The following is a 19,896-nucleotide window of genomic DNA, read 5'->3' on the forward strand; positions in this document are numbered from 1 at the left end:
CTTAACATATTCTTTTGCCTTGAAAGAGTATCCAGTTACTAGTTGGGAACAACCAAGTAGAAGGGACTGGGATAATTAATTTTGTTTCAGGCTTCAGCAGGTGGCTAATATAAGCAATTAATGGATAAATGGCAGTTTGACGATATTGGTATTTATGTCATTCAGGATCTATTTTTTGCAGCTTTGTTGAGCTGTAATTGACTACATATATATCTTGCATATACTACGTGATAATTTGTTATATGTATATATTATGATATGATTATCACAGACCAGGTAAATTAACTTACATGTCACCTTACTTTGCAGAGTTGTCTTGTGTGTGTATGTGGGGATAACACTTAAAATCTATACTCTTAACAAATTTCAAGTATACAATACAGTATTGCTAACTGTAGTCACCATGCTGTACTTTAGATTCCCCAAATTTATTTTATTTTATTTTATTTATTTTTTTGAGACAGAGTCTCGCTTTTTCTCCAGGCAAGAGGGCAGTGGAGTGCAGTAGCGTGACCTTGGCTCTCTGCAACCTCTGCCTCCCGGGTTCAAGCAATTCTCCTGCCTCAGCCTCCCGAGTAGCTGGAAATACAGGCGCTCACCACCATGCCCAGCTAATTTTTGTATTTTCACCATGTTATTTTGGAGTTTCACCATGTTAGCCATGATGGTTTTCATCTCTTGACTTCATGCTTTCCTGCATCAGCTTCCCAAAGAGCTGGGATTACAGGTGTGAGCCACCACTCCTGGCTCCACAATTTATTTTATAACTGAAAGCTTGTATACTTTGACCAGTGTCTCCCCATATCCCCTTTTTTCCAGCCCCTGGCAACCACCATTCTAATTCTACTCTTTGAGTTTAGCTTTTCGAGATTGGGATCCATTTGCAGCTACTGAATTCCATGTTGTATTAGAATGCCTTATGATGGGCTGGGCACAGTGGCTCACATCTGTAATCTCAGCACTTTGGGAGACTGGACGCGGGAGGATGGTTTGAGACCAGGAGTTCAGGAGCATCCTGGACAATAGCAGCACCTTCACCAAAAAAAAAAAATTATTTTAAATAATTTTAAAAATGCATTATGATTATGTACATATGCATTTGATTCCTGTGGATCTCCTGTCATTATTTGTCACTTTGTTATGTGTATTATGTTACTATAAATTAGAATTTTATATTCTGGATAACTAAATACAGCTGTTGAGGGAAGGCTGTTTATAGGCAGACCCATATTTCTGATGTCTGTGTTAATGAAGGATTGTATATAATACAGAAAATATTACGGATTCTAGTTTCACTTTTTTTCTTTTCTGCATTGTAGTTTCAGATTGGAGAACTGGCAAATACCCTGACAAGTAAATTTGAATTCCTAGGCATTAATAGACAATCCATCTCCAACTTTCATGTGCTGCTCTTACAGACTGAGGTAAATTAGCCTTTTTTGGTATAAACAGTAAGTGTGTGAATGAAATGCTGTATGTGTTATGACTCTGTCTTACATTTTAAACCTAAATTTAAATTTTTAACCTTGAAGCATAATTGAGCCAATAATCCAGGAAATAAAATGTATTAACCAAAGCAAAATAAATAGCTTTTTTTCTCACAAATCAAAATTACATTCTGATGGTCAGATGAGACCATGTAATGTTGAAGGTACTTTGTAATTGTTAAAGCATGATCAGTCTGTTTAAAAAGTCGAGTCCTATTTGTAACCTGCATACTTTACAAAATGGCAGGGCAGGATTAGGTAAGGAGCTCCTGTAGGAAGCTGGCTGATTTCCTTAAGAACTGAACCCTTGGCTGGGCACGGTGACTCATGCCTGTAATTCCAGCACTTTGGGAAGCTGAGGTGGGTGGATCACCTGAGGTCAGGAGTTGAGTTTGTGACCAGGCTGGCCACATGGTGATGAAAGCCCATCTCTACTTAAAATACAGAAAATTAGCCAGCGTTGTGGTAGTCACCTGTAATTCCAGCTACTTGGCTACTCGGGAGACTGAGATAGGAGAATCGCTTGAACCTGAGAGGCAGAGGTTGCAGTGAGCCAAGATTGCACCATTGCACTCCAGCCTGGGCAACAAGAGCGAAACTCTGTCTCTTAAAGAAAAAAAGCTGCCGGGCGCGGTGGCTCAAGCCTGTAATCCCAGCACTTTGGGAGGCCGAGGCGGGTGGATCACGAGGTCAAGAGATCGAGACCATCCTGGTCAACATGGTGAAACCCCGTCTCTACTAAAAATACAAAAAATTAGCTGGGCATGGTGGTGCGTGCCTGTAATCCCAGCTACTCAGGAGGCTGAGGCAGGAGAATTGCCTGAACCCAGGAGGCGGAGGTTGTGGTGAGCCGAGATCGCGCCATTGCACTCCAGCCTGGGTAACAAGAGTGAAACTCCGTCTCAAAAAAAAAAAGAAAAAAAAAGAAAAGAAAAAAAGCTGAACCCATGGCTGGGCACAGTGCCTGACACCTATAATCCCAGCACTTTGGGAGGCTGAAGCAGGTGAATCACCTGAGGTCAGGAGTTTGAGACCAGTCTAGCTAACATGGTGAAGCCCCATCTCTACTAAAAATACAAAATTAATTAAAAAAAAAATCAACTCAGTAGTAGGTGCAATTAAAAAAAAAAAATTATTTGGGCATGGTGGTGCACACCTGTAGTCTTAGCTACTTGGGAAGCTGAGGCAGGAGAACTGCATGAACCCAGGAGGCGAATGTTGCAGTAAGCTGAGATTGCTCTACTGTACTGCAACCTGGGTAACAGAGCCAAACCCCGTCTCAAAAAAAAAAAAAAAAAATCCTACTGGGAAGTCCAAAATGGAAGACAAAACTACTACTACTCATTTTACTCATTTTCAGATACTGGAGAGTTGGTAGTGTAAAAATATACTGGAGCCCAATTTCATTTTTCAGAAATCTGCTGTGTACTTAAAGATGGGCTTTCCTTTCCTCTTTGGTCTACTCTTCTGCCAGAGCATAGGGAAAGAGTCTTAGAGCAAATGGCTTATGTTCCCTTTGCCTGTATCTCCCAACATATAATAAGTTTTTAACTTACTTCTCTGTTTATTCCAGACTCGAATTGCAGACTGGCGGGAAGGGGCTCTTAATGGAAACTACCTTAAACGAAAACTTCAGGATGCAGCAGAACAACTAAAACAGTATGAAATAAACGCCACTCCTAAAGGCTGGTCCTGCCACTGGGACAGGTACGCACTCTTCTCCCCTTTTCACCTTTCACCTTTGACATCTCAGACATGATTTGTGATCACCACCATCTGACGACATGACAGCCTGTCTGGAGACTGAGAGCAGCTGCAGTTAGCGGTGCTGGGCAGGCAAAGCACCGCAAGCACAAAGTTTGGCCAGCCACACTGGAGAAACAAAAGCAATGTTTAAAGTGTTCCATGTAACGGATTTTTTCCCAAGATATGGACAAAGCTGGTTTTTACTCTCCAGAGTGTTGCACGGAGTAGGGCGGGCTTGGGGGTTAAGCGCATGCGAGAGCTCTGTGCGCTTTACAGGACCTCTGGAAGCAACTACTCCTGATTAACATCGGTGAAGTTAAGGAAAACTTCGTGGCTGAAGATGTGAAAGAAGAACAAGATTACTATCCTCTGCCAGCAGGTCAGATGAAAACATTTCTTTATATATTTGGCTTTTCTTGATTTTTTTTTTCGTTATTTGAAATCTTTGCTCTTTTATTTTTCAGCTCCCAGATCCTCTCCCTCTCTTTAGCTTTCACTGTGTTTGATATCAAGAATATGAAATGTGAATTCCACGGTCCAAGAGGGGAAGAGTCACCTTTCACAAACTTCGTTGTTCTCTTCTTTGGAAGGGAAATTAGTGTTCTAGGCGATTGAGTCCCTTCATTAGTGAAACTTGAAGCCCTGTTATGCATTGGCAAAAAATCAAAAAAAAAAAGAGAAAAATGTTTCTAAGTCTCATCTGTTGGAGTGAGAGCGTTCAGTGCTGTATTCACAGAGTTGCTGGCAGTGCAAATAGCTTTGAATTATCCTTGGTTCTCCAGTCTCAATTGTCAAAGCTCTTTGTTGCCTTTGTGAATAGCAGTCCGTTAAGAGGTTCGTCCCTGTGAGAGCAGACTGCTGTCCTGGGACAGGACCAAATGGAAGTGTCTTTGTAGGAGAATGGGTTTTAAAACATGCGTTTTCTTTCTTGTAATTTAGGGATCATAGACGGTATTTCTATGTAAATGAACAATCGGGCGAGTCTCAGTGGGAGTTTCCAGATGGTGAAGAGGAAGAAGATGAAAGCCAAGCACAAGAAAGTAGAGACGAGACTCTTGCCAAACAGACATTGAAAGACAAAACTGGCACTGATTCAAATTCTACAGAATCCTCTGAAAATTCCACAGGTGGGACAATTTACCTTGTACTAATTGGGCAGAAATGACTTGAGAGAAAAAACTTACTAATTTATAGCATTAAAAGAAAAGATGTTATATCATCATAATGTAAGTTTCTGATTAACAAATAGTGGTTTGAACTAAAACAAGGAATGCATGAGTTATTATGGTTGGAAATCAGCATACTTAGTGTTATCATGTATAAAACTATGCCCAAAAATGAAAAGATAAGCCAGTAGATTTTGATTTTTTAAAAGATTGTTTTATAACCATTCTGTTGTGCCACTGACTAAGCTGTGGGTCTCCAAAAACAGAAATGCTAATTAGCGCTAAGGAACTAGATAGTTGAACTGTCAATATCTGTGGCAAGCTGAGATTTGTTCTACATTTCTGTAAAACACAGTCTATTCATACTGCAACCTCATTTCTCACCTCCGCTAATCTTACAAAAAGTGTGGCTGGTACAAATCAAAATGATATGAAGAAATACCATAGTACTGACTTCAGAAAAGCAAAATAATTTATCATTAAAAATAACCAGCAATCTTCTAGGCTAAAACAATTGGAAATAGGATGGCTCATTCCATTTTTAAGGTTCTCTGAGAAGAATTTAATTTTGTTACATACATTTTTTTAAAAGATAGGCTTTCAGCTGGGCGCTGCTCATGCCTGTAATTTGTAATCCCAGCACTTTGGGAAGCCGAAGTAAGCGGATCACCTGTGAGGTTGGGAGTTTGAGACCAGCCTGACCAACATAGAGAAACCTCATCTCTACTAAAAATACAAAATTAGCAGGGAATGGTGGTGCATGCCTGTAATCTCAGCTACTTGAGAGGCTGAGGCAGGAGAATCGCTTGAACGTTGGAGGCGGAGGTTATTGTGAGCTGAGGTTGCACCATTGCACTCCAGCCTGGGCAACAAGAGCAAAACTCCATCTCAAAAAAAAAAAGGAAAAAATCGAAACTCCATCTCAAAAGAAGAAGAAAGCAAAACTCCATCTCAAAAAAAAAGGAAGAAAAAAGTGAAACTCCTCAAAAAAAAGTTCCTCTGAGGATCTGAAAGCTCTTCAGAAGAACCTCGACTTGCGACATTATTGAAGAAGCAGTTTTCCCTCTTCTCAATCTCTCTTTCCTGGAATGACAAATATAATAACGAAGCATACTCAAGGCTATAGTTAACCAACTTTTTAATTTTTTAGTTTTTAAAATTTTTCCAATGTGTAAAGAAATTTCCACCTTTTAATCTTAAAAATTGGTAGCTATTTGTTAAACTGATGGCATATGAAGGCAGGAGTCTATGAGTAGTTTCTAAAGTAATAGACCTTTGAAAATTTTAAAAAGTGAAATTTGTCAATAACAGAGTTAAGAGCTTAATTATTTTGTCTAATACTTATCAGAATTGGTGCTTATACTCTCCTGGCTCCCTGATCATAGTAGAGAAGCACTGGTAATGTACCAAATGAAACTGGTTGTATGCCAGCTGATTTTGTTAACTTCTTAAATAACCTAGGAATCATCAGCAGGTCACGTACAACCCCAGTGATCATTTTACAACATAGTAAAAGGCTGATTTTATTCTACTTCACATTTTAGAAGTGCATTTTCTCAAGTTACAGGGTATTTTGCTTCCCTTTTATATGAAGAGATTTTCTTTTGAATATTTTTCCTCTCTTTTGGTAGCAGTGATAGACATATCTAATAATACATTGGTTATTTTTGTTTGCTTTTTAATAGTTAATGAACTGAAGAGGCTTAATAGTGGTTCTGGATAGGTGGCTCCACTCCTGACCACGGTCAATGTCCCTTTCTTATGTGTTCCAAAGTTGAAAATTCTGTTACAATTCTGAGTCTTCTCTGAACATTTTAGATAAGTATTAAGCTATTTTCTCCCTTTATGACACACATTGTGGTGAGTACTGTCTAGTAAAAGGTGGCTCTTGAGCCATTCTTATTTAATTAAAACAAAAAGTGGTATTGTAGGAAAAAGCCACTGAGAAAGTGTTATATTCTTAAGCCTCTCTCTATTGAGAAGCTCTAGAATCACATTATAAACTTGATCAAAGTAAAATCCAATTATTATACTAAGGTCTGTGAGATTTAAGAGCAATAATCAACACTGTTCTAAGCCTAAAGAGAGTTTACATGATATATGCTCTCAATCAGCTCAGTAGTGGCTAAAACCAGCCATCTTTTAAAGAATATGAAACAAAACACAGCAATGTCCTGTCTCTTCAGAAAATTGTTTTAAGAAATTAACCAGCCATAGTTAGTGGCTCATGCCTGTAGTCCCAGCTGTTTGGGAGGCGGAGATGGGAGGATTGCTTGATACCAAGATTTTGAGGCTGCAGTAAGCCATGATTGTACCACTGCACTCCAGCCTGAGTGACAGCAAGACCCTGTCTCAAAAATAAAGTGGGGGAAGGGGTGCAAAATTATACTGTGAGAAGCCAAAGAAATTTCAAAGTTGTAATTATTTTTCTAAATCTCAGTGTTTGAATTTAACATTGTGTGTCTAAAGATGAAGTGGATTCTAAAGATGAATTGGACTCGAGATACCCAACGTATCTATTATGTTGGGGTTATGTCACTTAGGTGAAGTTTAGCTGCTTTTTCTTTTTAATCTCTATGGAACAATTTGTATAATTTCTTGCTTTCAATTGCTAAACTGAGCTCTTGATTAAAAGTAATAAACAATAATTTCTCTTTGGGGGAGAAATTAAAGAAGGCTTTCTGTTTTTTTGAGATGGAGTTTCACTCTCATTGCCTAGGCTGGAGTGCAGTGGCATGATATTGGCTCGCCACAACCTCTGCCTTTCAGGTTCAAGAAGGCTTTCTTTCTATACGTGGAAATAAGATGCTTAGGCTAGTGCAGTGGTTCATGCCTGTAATCCCAGTACTTTGGGAGGCTGAGGCGGGTGGATCACCTGCAGTCAGGAGTTCAAGACCAGCCTGGGCAACATGGTGAAACCTCATCTCTACTAAAAGTACAAAAATTAGCTGGGTGCGGTAGTGGGTGCCTGTAATTCCAGCTACTTGGGAGGCTGAGGCACAAGAATTGCTTGAACCTGGGAGGTGGAGGTTGCAGTGAGCCAAGATTGCACCATTGTACTCCAGCCTGGGTGGCAGAGCGAAACTCTCTCTCAAAAAAAAGAAAAAAGATGCCCAGAGAAACAAGGTTCTTAGGCAGATGTGGTGACTCATGCCTGTAATCCCAGCATTTTGGGAGTTTGAGGCAGGAGGATCACTTGAGCTTAGGAATCCAAAATCAGCCTGGGCAATATGGTAAGACCCCATCTTTACAAACTATTGGCCTGGTTTGGTGGCACAAGTATGTGGTCCTAGCTACTTGGAAGGCTAAGGTAGGAAGGATCACTTGAGCCTGAAAAGTTGAAGCTGCGGTAAACTATATTTACACCGCTGTACTCTAGTTTGAACAACAAAGTGAGATCCTATTTCAAACAGAGAAAGGAAAAATGGGAGTCTTAAAAATTAAGAATTTTGGCCAGGTGTGGTAGTTCACGCCTCTAACCCCAGCACTTTGGGAGGCCAAGGTACGTGGATCACTTGAGATCAGGAGTTCGAGACCAGCCAGTATGGTGACGCCCCATCTCTACTAAAAATACAAAAATTAGCCACTTGTGGTGGCGGATGCCTGTAATCCCAGCTGTTCAGGAGGCTGAGGCAGGAGAATCACTTGAACCCAGGAGGCAGAGATTGCAGTGAACTGAGATTGCACTCTGCAGTCCAGCCTGGGCAACAGAGTAAGACTCCATCTGAAAAAAAAAAAATAATAATAATAATAATAATTCGTATCCTCATAACATACTCAGTTTTAAGCTTGTAACTTTTAAATCTTTTAGCACATAATAAAAACTGTGTATACCGTTTTAATCTCTCCTTGGTCTTCAGACTTAAATATTCTTTTAAACAGCAAAAATAGGCCGGGCGTGGTGGCTCACGCCTGTAATCCAAGCACTTTGGAGGCCAAGGCAGGTGGATCACCCGAGGTCGGGAGTTCAAGACCAGCCTGACCAACATGGTGAAACCTCGTCTTAAAATAAATAAATTAATTAATTAAAAGTTAAAAAATAAATAATAATAAATAGACAGCAAAAATACCAACTAGGTTAAGTTTAAAAGCAAGGAGGAGCATCACTGTAATATGACATCCATGTATATTCAAACTAGAATTTTCTAATGGTCTTTGTGTGTAAGACAAAGGAGATAATTGTCAATACTATGACATAGCTTTTATGTTTTGAATAAGTTTAGTTGGAGATTGAGGTATTTTTATTTTCATGTGAGATGGGTAATGTGCTGACCTTATAACAAGGTTTGAGGGAGACACATTGTATATGGGAATTTGAAATGCTTATGAAATATAAAAGCAGAGGCTGGGCGTGGTGGCTCACACATGTAATCCCAGCACTTTGGGAGACTAAGGCTCGCAGATCACCTTGAAGTCAGGAGTTTGAGACCAGCCCGGCCAACATGGCGAAACCCCATCTCTGACTAAAAATACAAAAATTAGGCATGTGGTATACATCTGTAATCCGAGCTACTCAGGAGGCTGAGGCAGGAAATCTGCTTGAACCTGGGAGGCGGAGGTTGCAGTGAGCCGAGATCACGCCACCCTACTCCAGCCACAAGAGTGAGACTCCATCTCAAAAAGAAAAGAAAAGAAAAATACTGGATTCACATATTCTAAAAATGCTCCTTGTTTGTGGCCAAATTTATCAAATCTAAATTTATCAAATTTATAATCTCATATTTACAGAGTTTACTTAATTCTAATTAGCTCTGTTGGAGGTCATATTGGAGGTCATACTCCACTATTAACCTTGAATCTGCTCTGTGTCTCCTTCAGTTCCTCTGCATAGCTGCATGTCACCATCATAAACATGTTGGTATTGCATTATGCTTATAGATAATCTAACAGTAATTGAAAATCTGGCTGCTCTGAGTGCAGTGATGGTTACAACTAATTGATCACAACCAGTTACAGACTTTAGTCTTACTACATTCCCACTGCTTCACTTGACTAGCCTTTAAAAAGAAAGAAAAAAATAGAGAAAAACTTATATTTATCTACTTTAAGTTAATAATCCTCAGTGTTTTATTACCTTAGTTCAGATGTAGTCCTTGTGTACTATTATATAATGTAGACTATTTGGCCATACTCGACTTTGTCTAAAAGTTAATGCATAATTTAATATTAAATATGGCCAAATAGAAAATTTAATGAGCCATTTGAGCTCAGTTACCCAGAAAACTGCATTTATGCTTCTGGTGAATTGTTTTCAATGTCCATTTCCAAAAGTAGCAGTAAGCAGCTATCTTAAAATAATTGGAGACAATGTGAATGATGTTGTTAGAGACTTTTACACAATGTACTGTCTGTCTGTTCCATAAAAAGTAGGAGTACTCTATTTGTGGCCAGCTTGGGCAACATAGTGAGACTGTCTTTTTTTTTTAAAAAAAAAAAAAGCTAAAAATTAGCCAGGTGTGGTACACACTTGTAGTCCTAGCAATTCGGGAGGCAAGAAGATCGCTTGAGCCAGGTGTTTGAGGTTAGAGTGAGCTATGATTGCACCACCTACACTCTAGCCTGGGCAACAGAGCAAGACCCAAATGGCTCATGTTGCTTTATTTTACCTTGTTGAGTGTCAGTGTGTCTTTTAAGCAAAGCAGTATCAATGGCCTTCTTGCCCTAGCGTCTTTCATTATTGAGTTTCATTTAATCTACCACTTTTGACCATGAAATTTAACAGGTGACTTCTGGGTATCTATTCCAGGAGAAGTGAGATTTTTTTTTTTACTGAGATGTCTAAAAGCTCTTGGATTTCTGGTATTTCACTAGGACATCTTAGTAAAACAGGAAGTATTAGATGAGGAATCAGACTTGAGCTCGAGCTCTGGTTCTGGCCTGGCCACTAACATTGATATGATCTTGGGCAAGTTAGTTCCTGCCTGGGTTTCATTACCTTTAATTGAGGAAGTTGAAATAGATGATTTCTCATGTCTCTTCTACTCCTAAATTCTATGATTTTAGGGAGAAAATCCCCTTCAACATTCCTGGGATATATATCTAATAGTCCCATATATTGTGAAACTTCCCTATTGACGATAAAGAGGGCTGGGGAAGGCTACAAGTAAGTATATCCTATTTTCTCTAATCTTTAAAGGTTTTCCCAGCAGAGAAAGGACAGTAAAAAATGGTGGCTTTTGCAGTTTGAGAAAAGCTAACCCTGCAGCTTTTCAGCTACAATTTTGTAATATAGACTTCAGCAACAGCAATTTCAAAATCTCTGCAGTTTTAAAAATCTGAATTAACCTACTTTGAAGATTTATCTTCCTGCATTTCTCTTCTATCATCACAAAAGTAAAAATTGCCCTACCTAACTTGTGTCTCTGTGATTTCACAAATTAATGTAATATATGGAAAAGTGTGAAGGAATGATATAGTTGACAGTAGCACCTTGCAAATGGATTTTTAAAACTTAGTAATCCAAATTAAACACAATGGGTAGAATTTTTCTGAGTTTTGAATGAATACTTTGGGTCCTCTTCACTCACTTTATCTAGCTCACTAAAAAATAAAGTACTTGGAGGCTGGACACAGTGGCTCTTCCCTGTAATCCCAGCACTTTGGGAGGCCAGGGTAGGTGGATCACCTGAGGTCAGGAGTTCAAGACCAGCCTGACCAACATGGTGAAACCCTGTTTTTACTAAAAAATGCAAAAACTAGCCAGGCATGGTGGCTCAAGCCTGTAATCCCAGCTACTCAGGAGGCTGAGGCAGGAGAATCGTTACAGTGAGCTGAGATTGCACCATTGCACTCCAGCCTGGGCAACAAGAGCAAAACTCCGTCTCAAAAAAAAAAAAAAAAAAAGTACGTGGAATAATTATTGCAGGTGCACATTATTCACTTACTCCTTCACTTTTGAAATAAAGACTCCAGACTGTTGCCTTTTATTTGTATATGTTGAAGCTTGTGGGCTTTTAAGTTAAAGAACTTGAAACTACAGATTCAGATGACTGTATTTCTATTGAGTCAATGTAATATTTTCCTTCTACTCATCCATAAATGTGGACCCAAAGGACAAGACAGGTATAACACAGATGGGGAAGGTGCCAACTGTGAGGTTCATCAATTTATATTTCCATGGATGTCATTTCTGAACTGAGTTGTTGAATATTTTAGTTACATCAGTATAGAATAGACGCCTGTGGGCCACATTTTTTTTTTTTTTTAGGAAGGAGCCACTCCCTGCTGCTTGACACTGCATTCTATACTATTTTGTACACTGTGCTAGGTTCCTGTAGATGTTTGTCTTACTGACCAGTTGAACGTTTCTATGAATATAAGCCAGGGAGTTTTTGTCTTGCTTTTTTCCTGATTCTTATCTGTTTTTATAGGTTCTCTTTGTAAAGAACCCTTTTCTGGTCAAGTTTCTTCTTCATCACTTATGCCATTTACTCCATTCTGGACCCTCCTTCAGTCAAATGTTCCTGTGCTTCAACCTCCATTACCCTTGGAAATGCCACCCCCGCCACCTCCACCTCCAGAATCACCTCCACCCCCTCCTCCACCACCTCCTCCTGTGGAAGATGGTGAGATCCAGGAGGTAGAGATGGAGGATGAGGGAAGTGAGGAGCCCCCTGCGCCAGGAACAGAGGAGGATACCCCTTTGAAACCTTCAGCACAAACCACAGTTGTAACTACCCAGGTGAGTAATGTCCTTTGGCATTCTGAATGATTTTGAGGATGGAGCATACTTGACACCATATTTTATTTTAGAAGTGTATGTTTTAAAGGCTGGGCACAGTGGCTCATGCGTATAGTCCTAGTGCTTTTGAGAGGTCAAGGCAGGAGGATTGCTTAAACCCAGGAGATTGCAGTGAGTCATGATCTCACCACTGCAGCGTGTACAACAGAACCAGACCCTGTCTCAAAAAAGGAGAGGGGGTGGCATATGTTTAACCAGGGCCTTCAGCCACTGATCACAAATTTTTGTGTTTCAGAGTTCAGTGGATTCCACCAGTTCTAGTTCTCCTTCCACTAAAGGGATAAAGAGGAAAGCTACAGAAATTAGTACTGCAGTGGTTCAGAGGTCAGCCACCATTGGCAGTTCTCCAGTTCTCTATAGCCAGTCAGCTATAGCTACAGGTAATTGTGATTAAAGCATGGTTTTTCCTCAATGTATTGTTTCTTCTTTTTCCCAGCATTAGATGCTATAAAAATTAAATAAATGTTAAGGTTCTTTGCAAAGACTTTGCATTTATGTTACTTCTGGAAAAAAAAAAAAACTTAACAGTTTAATTGGCCATGCACAGTGGCTCACATCTGTAATCTCAGCACTTCGGGAATCTGAGGCCAGTGGATTGCTTGAGCTCAGGAGTTGGAGACGAGCCTGGGCAATACAACAAAAGCCTGTCTACAAAAAATACAAAAATTAGCCAGGCCTGGTGGTTCACGCCTGTAGTCCCAGCTACTTTGGAGAACAGAGGTGGGAGGATCACTTTGAGCCCTGGAGGTTGTGGCTGCAATGAGCTGTGATCACACTGCTGCACTCCATCCAGTCTGGGCGACAGAGCAAGACCCTGTCTCAAAAACAAAGAATGTTCAGCATGTATCCTTCCAGATTGTCTTTTGTACATTTATGTATATCGATGATTTTGATGCTTAGGTAGTTTAATGCCAAGGTATTCAAAATTAATATATTTTGCTAATAGCAAATATGGCTGTATTTTTTAGATAAGGGTATATTGGATTCATGGGATCTGTTCTTGTCATGATGTCCTTTTTATAGTATCATTTTATGTTTTCTGTGTTAGGTCTCCAGGCAGCAGGGATTGGAAACCAGGGGACAGGAATTGGACACCAGGCGACAGGAATTGGACATCAGACAATACCAGTCAGCCATCCAGCAGCAGGAATGGGTCATCAGGCCAGAGGAATGAGCCTGCAGTCAAATTACCTTGGACTAGCAGCAGCACCTGCAATTATGAGTTATGCAGAATGTTCTGTCCCAATTGGAGTGACTGCTCCCTCATTGCAGCCAGTCCAGGCCCGAGGTGCTGTGCCTACCACTGCCATTATAGAACCACCACCACCTCCACCTCCTCCTCCACCACCACCACCACCAGCTCCCAAAATGCCACCACCTGAAAAGACAAAAAAAGGAAAGAAAGACAAGGTATAATAAATCTCCCTTTTTAAAAATTTATTTTTAAAGTTTTTTTTTTTTTTGGAGACGGAGTTTCACTCATGTTACCCAGGCTGGAGTGCAATGGCCCGATCTCGGCTCACTGCAACCTCCGCCTCCTGGGTTCAGGCAATTCTCCTGCCTCAGCCTCCTGAGTAGCTGGGATTACAGGCACGTGCCACCATGCCCAGCTAATTTTTTGTAGTTTTAGTAGAGACGGGGTTTCACCATGTTGACCAGGATGGTCTCGATCTCTTGACCTCGTGATCCACCCGCCTCGGCCTCCCAAAGTGCTGGGATTACAGGCTTGAGCCACCGTGCCCGGCCTTTTTAAAGATTTTATTGAAGTTATATTCATGTAACATAAAATTAACCATTTTCAGGCCAGGCACGTTTGCTGACACTTGTAATCCCAGCACTTTGGGAGGCTGAGGCAGGTGGATCTCTTGAGGTCAGGAGTTAGAGATCAGCCTGGTCAAGATGGTGAAACCCTATCTCTACTAAAAATGCAAAAATTAGCTGGTCCTGGTGGCGCACGCCTATAATCCCAGCTACTCAGGAGGCTGAGGCTGGAGAATTCATTTGAACCCAGGAGGCAGAGGTTGCAGTGAGCCAGGATCATGCCACTGCATTCCAACCTGGGTAACAGAGCAAGACTCCCTCTCAAATTTTAAAAAAAAGTGCCAAAAAGGTTGGGGGCCTTTGGTATAGCCTATTGTTCCTAAGCTGCAAAAAAAAAAAAAAAATTAACCATTTTCAGTTTTAATACATTCACAATATTATATAACCACCATCTCTGTCTAGTTACAATACACTTTTATCACCCCAAAAGAACAAATAACCCTGTATCCGTTAAGCAGTCATTCTCCATTATCTCCTCCCAACACTTAGGAACTACCACACCAATCTGCTGTATCTGGATTTACTGATTCCGAATACTTCATATAAATGGAGTCATGCAGTACATGACCTTTGGGCCTGGCTTCTTTCACTTAGCGTAATGTTCTTGAGGTTCATCTGAGTAGCATGTATCAGTATGCTAAGTAATATTCCACTGTATGTATATGAGTATACCACACTTTACCATTCAATAGTTAATGGACATTTGGATTGTTTCTACCTTTTGGCTGTTAGGAATAATGCTACTGTGAGCATTCATATACAGGTATTGAGTACCTGTTTTGAGTTCTTTTGGGTATATACCAATACGTTTGTTTCTCATTTTTATGTTTTTTTGGGGGGGAGTTTTGTTTCTGTTTTGAGATGGAGGTTAGCTTTTGTCTCCCAGGTAGAATGTAATGGTCAGCTCACTGCAAACTCCACCTTCCGGCTTCAAGCAGCTCTCATGCCTTAGCCTCCTGAGTAGTTGGGACTACAGGTACCCCCTACCATGCCCAGCTAATTTTTGTATTTTTAGTAGAGATGGGGTTTTTCCATGTTGGCAGACTGGTGTCAAATGCCTGACCTCAGATGATCCGCCCACCTCAGCCTCCCAAAATGCTGGGATTATAGGCGTGAGCCACCATGCCTGGCCTGTTTTTTGGGTTTTTTAATTGCAGTGTTTTTTTATACTGGTTGTGAAGTGGTATCTCATCGTGATACTGATTTTCATTTCTTCTTTTTCTTTTTTTTTTTTTTTTTTTGGAGATGGATTCTTGCTCTGCTGCCTAGGCTGGAGTGCAGTGGCACGATCTCGGTTCACTGCAACCTCCACCTCCTGGGTTCAAGTGATTCTCCTGCCTTAGCCCCCTAGAGTGCTGGGATTACAGGCATGAGCCACCACGCCTGGCTGATTTTCATTTAATTTCATTTCTCCAATGACTTAATGTTGAACATATTTTCAAATTCTCACTGGCCATTTGTTTACTTTTTTTAGAAAAATACCTCGTCAGTTCCTATGCCCATTCTTGAATTGGGTTGTGTGAATTGGGTTGGTTTGTTGTTGAATTGTAAGAGTTCTATGCAGGCCAGGCGCGGTGGCTCACGCTTGTAATCCCAGCACTTTGGGAGGCCGAGGCGGGTGGATCACGAGGTCAAGAGATCGACACCATCCTGGTCAACATGGTGAAACCCCGTCTCTACTAAAAATACAAAACATTAGCTGGGCATGGTGGTGCGTGCCTGTAATCCCAGCTACTCAGGAGGCTGAGGCAGGAGAATTGCTTGAACCCAGGAGGCGGAGGTTGCGGTGAGCCGAGATCGCGCCACTGCACTCCCGCCCGGGGAAAAAAAGCAAAAAAACCCTCTCAAAAAAAAAAAAAAAAAAAAAGAGTTCTATGCATATTCTAGGTATAAGACCTTAATAGTATATATGATTTGCAAATATTTTCTCCCAGTCTATGGTATGTCCTTTCTTTTTCTGGTGGCTTTTGAAAAACAAAAGGTTTTTGTTGTTGTTGTTTTGTGTCTTCTTTTGAGACAGTCTCACTCTGTTGCCAGGGCTGGAGTTCAGTGGTGAGATTTCAGCTCATTGCAGCCTCTGCTTCCTGAGTTCAAGCAATTCTGCCTCAGCTTCCCGAGTAGCTAGGATTACAGGAGTATGCCCACATGCCCAGCTAATTTTTGTATTTATAGTAGACACAGGTTTTGCCATTTTGTCCAGGTTGATCTCGAACTCCTGACCTCAAGCAATCCGCCCACCTTGGCTTCCCAAGCAGCTGGGACTACAGGCCCAAGCCTCCATGTCTGGCTATTTTTTGTAGAGATGGGGTTTTGCCATTGACCTACATGCCTGTTTCTGTGCCAATATTATAGTCTTTTGATTATTGCTACCTTGTAGTTTGTTTTGAAATTGGGAAGTGTGAGTCTTTCAGTTTTATTTTTCTTTTTCGATATTAGCTGTTAAGGGTGTCTTGCAATTCCATATGAATTTGAGGACTGACCGATTTCTGCAAAAAAAGCCATTGGAATTTTGATAGCAATTATGTTTAATCTGCATCTCGTTTGGGTAGTATTGCTGTCTTAAAATTTAGACCTTTCAATACATGAATAGGGGATGCCTTTCGAGACAGGGTTTACCATGTTGCCCAGGCTGGTCTCAAACTCCAGGGCTCAAGTGATCCTCCCCATCTCACCCTCCTGAGTAGCTAGGAGTAGAGGGATGCCACCACGCCCAGCTAATTTTTGTATTTTTTGTAGCAACAGGGTTTCACCATGTGCCCAAGGTTGGTCTTGAACTCCTGGGCTCAAATGATCCCCCTGCCTTGGCTTCTGAAAAAGCTGGGACTATAGGCATGAGTTTTTTTGAGATGAAGTTTAGCTCTTGTCCCCCAGGCTGCACCCGGCCTGTCTTTGGCTTTTGACAATTTGAATATGTGTCTTGGTGTGCTCCTTTTTGGATTTATCTTATCCAAAAAGGTAAGAGGTTCTTATATATGTTGTTGAGGTTCTTAGATATGTATATCCATATTTTTCCTTAAATTTGGAAAGTTTTTTGTCATTATTTCTTCAAATAGCTTTGTCCTTGCCTCTCCTTTTCTTTTTGAAGTGCTATAATGTGCATATTGGTTTGCTTGATGGTGTTCCATAAATAAGTCACTTAGGCTCTCTTCATTTGGGTTCATTGTTTTTTTGTTTGTGTTACAAGGAGTTTTACTCTTGTCACCCAGGCTGGAGTGCAATGGCGTGATCTCACTACAACCTCCACCTCCTGGGTTTAAGTGATTCTCTTGCCTCAGCCTCCCCAGTACCTGGGATTACAGGCACCTGCCAACATAACTGGCTAATTTTTTTTTTTTTTTTTTTTTAGTAGAGGCAGGGTTTCGCCATGTTGGCCAGGCTGGTCTCAAACTCCTGACCTCAGGTGATCCACTGCCTTGGCCTCCCAAAGCACTGAGATTACAGATGTGAGCCAACATGCCCAGCCTAAAATATTTTTAGTGGAGATGGCGTTTCACCATGTTGGGCAGGCTTGGTGTCAAACGCCTGATCCCAGGTGAGCCACCACGCCTTGACCAAACACAGTTCTTTAATTAAAAAGGTCTGCTATGTGCACTCTGGAATTGGGCCGTGAGCTTATACTGGGAAAGCAGGAAGTCTTCAATGTCACCATCAAGCTAGAGCAAAGGATGGGACAGACTCAAAGGCTTTAGGATGTTTCACATAGCTTTCCTGATACTTTTAAGTTGGCCTTGATGGAAAAAGGCCAACTTAATGTATTTTCGGTGTCTCATGCCTGTAATCCCAGCACTTTGGGAGGCCGAGGCGGGTGGATCACGAGGTCAAGAGATTGAGACCATCCTGGTCAACATGGTGAAACCCCGTCTCTACTAAAAATACAAAAAAATTAGCTGGGCATGGTGGTGCGTGCCTGTAATCCCAGCTACTGAGGAGGCTGAGGCAGGAGAATTGCCTGAACCCGGGAGGCGGAGGTTGCGGTGAGCCGAGATCGGGCCATTGCACTCCAGCCTGGGTAACATGAGCGAAACTCCGTCTCAAAAAAAAAAAAAAAAATTTTTTTTGTTTTTTAAGGAACAGGGCTTTGCTTTGTTGCCCAGACTAGTCTTAAACTCCTGGCCTCAAGTGATCCTTGTGCCTCAGCTTCCTAAAGTGTTGGGATTACAGGCATGAGCCACCACACACAGCTCACAAATATTTTTTTTACTATGACAGCACATGTTAAGCCAGGCCCAATGACTCATGCCTGTAATCTCAGCACTTTGGGAGACTGAGGCAGGTGGATCATTTGAGGTCAGGAATTCAAGACAAGCCTGGCCAAAATGATGAAACCTCATCTGTACTAATACAAAAATTAGCCAGGTGTTGGTAAGCGTGTGCCTATAGTCCCAGCTTCTCTGGAGGCTGAGGCAGGAGAATTGCTTAAACCCGGGAGGCAGAGGTTGCAGTGAGCCAAGATTGTGCAGCCACACTTCAGCCTAGCAACAGAATGAGACTCCATCTCAAAAAAAAAAAAAAAAAAAAGAAAGTTGGGGAAAGGCCGGACATGGTGGCTCATGACTGTAATCCCAGCAGTTTGGGCGGCTGAAGTGGGTAGATTACCTGAGGTCAGGAGTTTAAAACCAGCCTGGCCAACATGGTGAAACCCCATCTCTATTAAAACTATAAAAATTAACCAGCATAGTGGTGCACGCCTGTAATCCCAGCTACTCCGGAGGCTGAGGCAGGAAAATTGCTTGAATCTGGGAGGTGGAGGTTGCAGTGAGATGTAATCGCACTACTGCACTCCAGCTTGGGCAACAGAGTGAGACTGTCTCAAAAAGAAAAGGGAAAAAGTGCATGTTTATTATAGACAATGTAGACAATGAAGGGAAGCAAAAAGAAAAAAAAAATATTAAACCATTATACCTTCTCTTAGAACTAACTGCATCATTGAATTTTTTGGTGAGGGGGAGGGAGACAGAGCCTCTGTCACCCAGGCTGGAGTGCAGTGGCATGATCTTAGCTCACTGCAACCTCTGCATCCTGAGTAGCTGGGACTACAGGCATGTGCACCACCATGCCAGGCTAATTTTTTTTGAGATGGAGTCTTGCACTGTTACTGGGGCTGGAGTGCAGTGGTGCAATCTTGGCTCCCTACAACATCCGCCTCCCAGGCTCAAGTGATTCTCTTGCGTCAGCCTCCCAAATAGCTGGGATTACAGGTGTCTGCCACCACATCCAGCTATTTTTTTGTATTTTTAGTGGAGATGGGGTTTCATCATGCTGGCCATGCTGGTCTCGAACTCTTGACCTGCTGATTCGACTGCCTTGGCCTCCCAAAGTTCTGGGATTACAGGCATGAGCCATTCACCCAGCGGTATTTTTTATATTTTTAGTAGAATTGGGTTTTTGTCATATTGGCCAGGATGTTCCTGGCCTCAAGTGATCTACCCACCTTGGCCTCCCAAAGTGTTGCAATTTGAGACATAGTCTCACTGTGTCGCCCAGGCTGGAGTGCAGTGGCGTGCGATCTTGGCTTACTGCAACCTCTGCCTCCCAGGTTCAAGTGATTCTCCTGCCTCTGCCTCCCAGGTAGTTGGGACTACCGACGCCTGCCACCACACCTAGCTAATATGGCAATTTAGTTTGTTGCTCCTTTCAGCTTTTATTTTTTAGCTTTTTTTTTTAATCACTTGATAGGAACACCGCATCTATTTAAAACTTGAAAACGGGAACGCTATAATTCTGAGAAGATGAAATAAAGGCAGTATTTTGAATTGCAGAGGATAGGGAGGTAAAGGAAGTTTTTATGACCTGATTTTATAAAATACCACATTTACAAAGCTTTTTGGATTTTTTTTTTTTTTTTTTTTGAGACGGAGTTTCACTCTTGTTACCCAGGCTGGAATGTAATGGTGTGATCTCGGCTCACCGCAACCTCCACCTCCTAGGCTCAAGC

General features: G+C 41.4%; 1 protein-coding gene across 3 annotated transcripts in view; it reads left to right on the top strand.

Annotated features, from left to right (window-relative positions):
• Nucleotides 1-19,896, top strand: part of FNBP4 (formin binding protein 4) — a 50,203-nt gene that overhangs the window by 25,771 nt on the left and 4,536 nt on the right. For all 3 annotated transcript variants that reach the window (XR_004270155.1, XM_032282190.1, XM_032282191.1), the window contains exons 10-15: nt 1,320-1,424; nt 3,061-3,194; nt 4,173-4,360; nt 11,770-12,080; nt 12,376-12,520; nt 13,189-13,550. Coding sequence is in view for 2 of the 3 variants with exons in the window: in XM_032282190.1 (XP_032138081.1) it covers nt 1,320-1,424; nt 3,061-3,194; nt 4,173-4,360; nt 11,770-12,080; nt 12,376-12,520; nt 13,189-13,550 (1,245 nt within the window). In the remaining variant the exon portion in view is untranslated. The remainder of the gene's footprint in view (nt 1-1,319; nt 1,425-3,060; nt 3,195-4,172; nt 4,361-11,769; nt 12,081-12,375; nt 12,521-13,188; nt 13,551-19,896) is intronic.

Source organism: Sapajus apella, unplaced genomic scaffold, assembly GCF_009761245.1.
Source record: "Sapajus apella isolate SASKATOON/1434 unplaced genomic scaffold, GSC_monkey_1.0 scaffold14, whole genome shotgun sequence".
Classification (NCBI taxonomy): domain Eukaryota; kingdom Metazoa; phylum Chordata; class Mammalia; order Primates; family Cebidae; genus Sapajus; species Sapajus apella.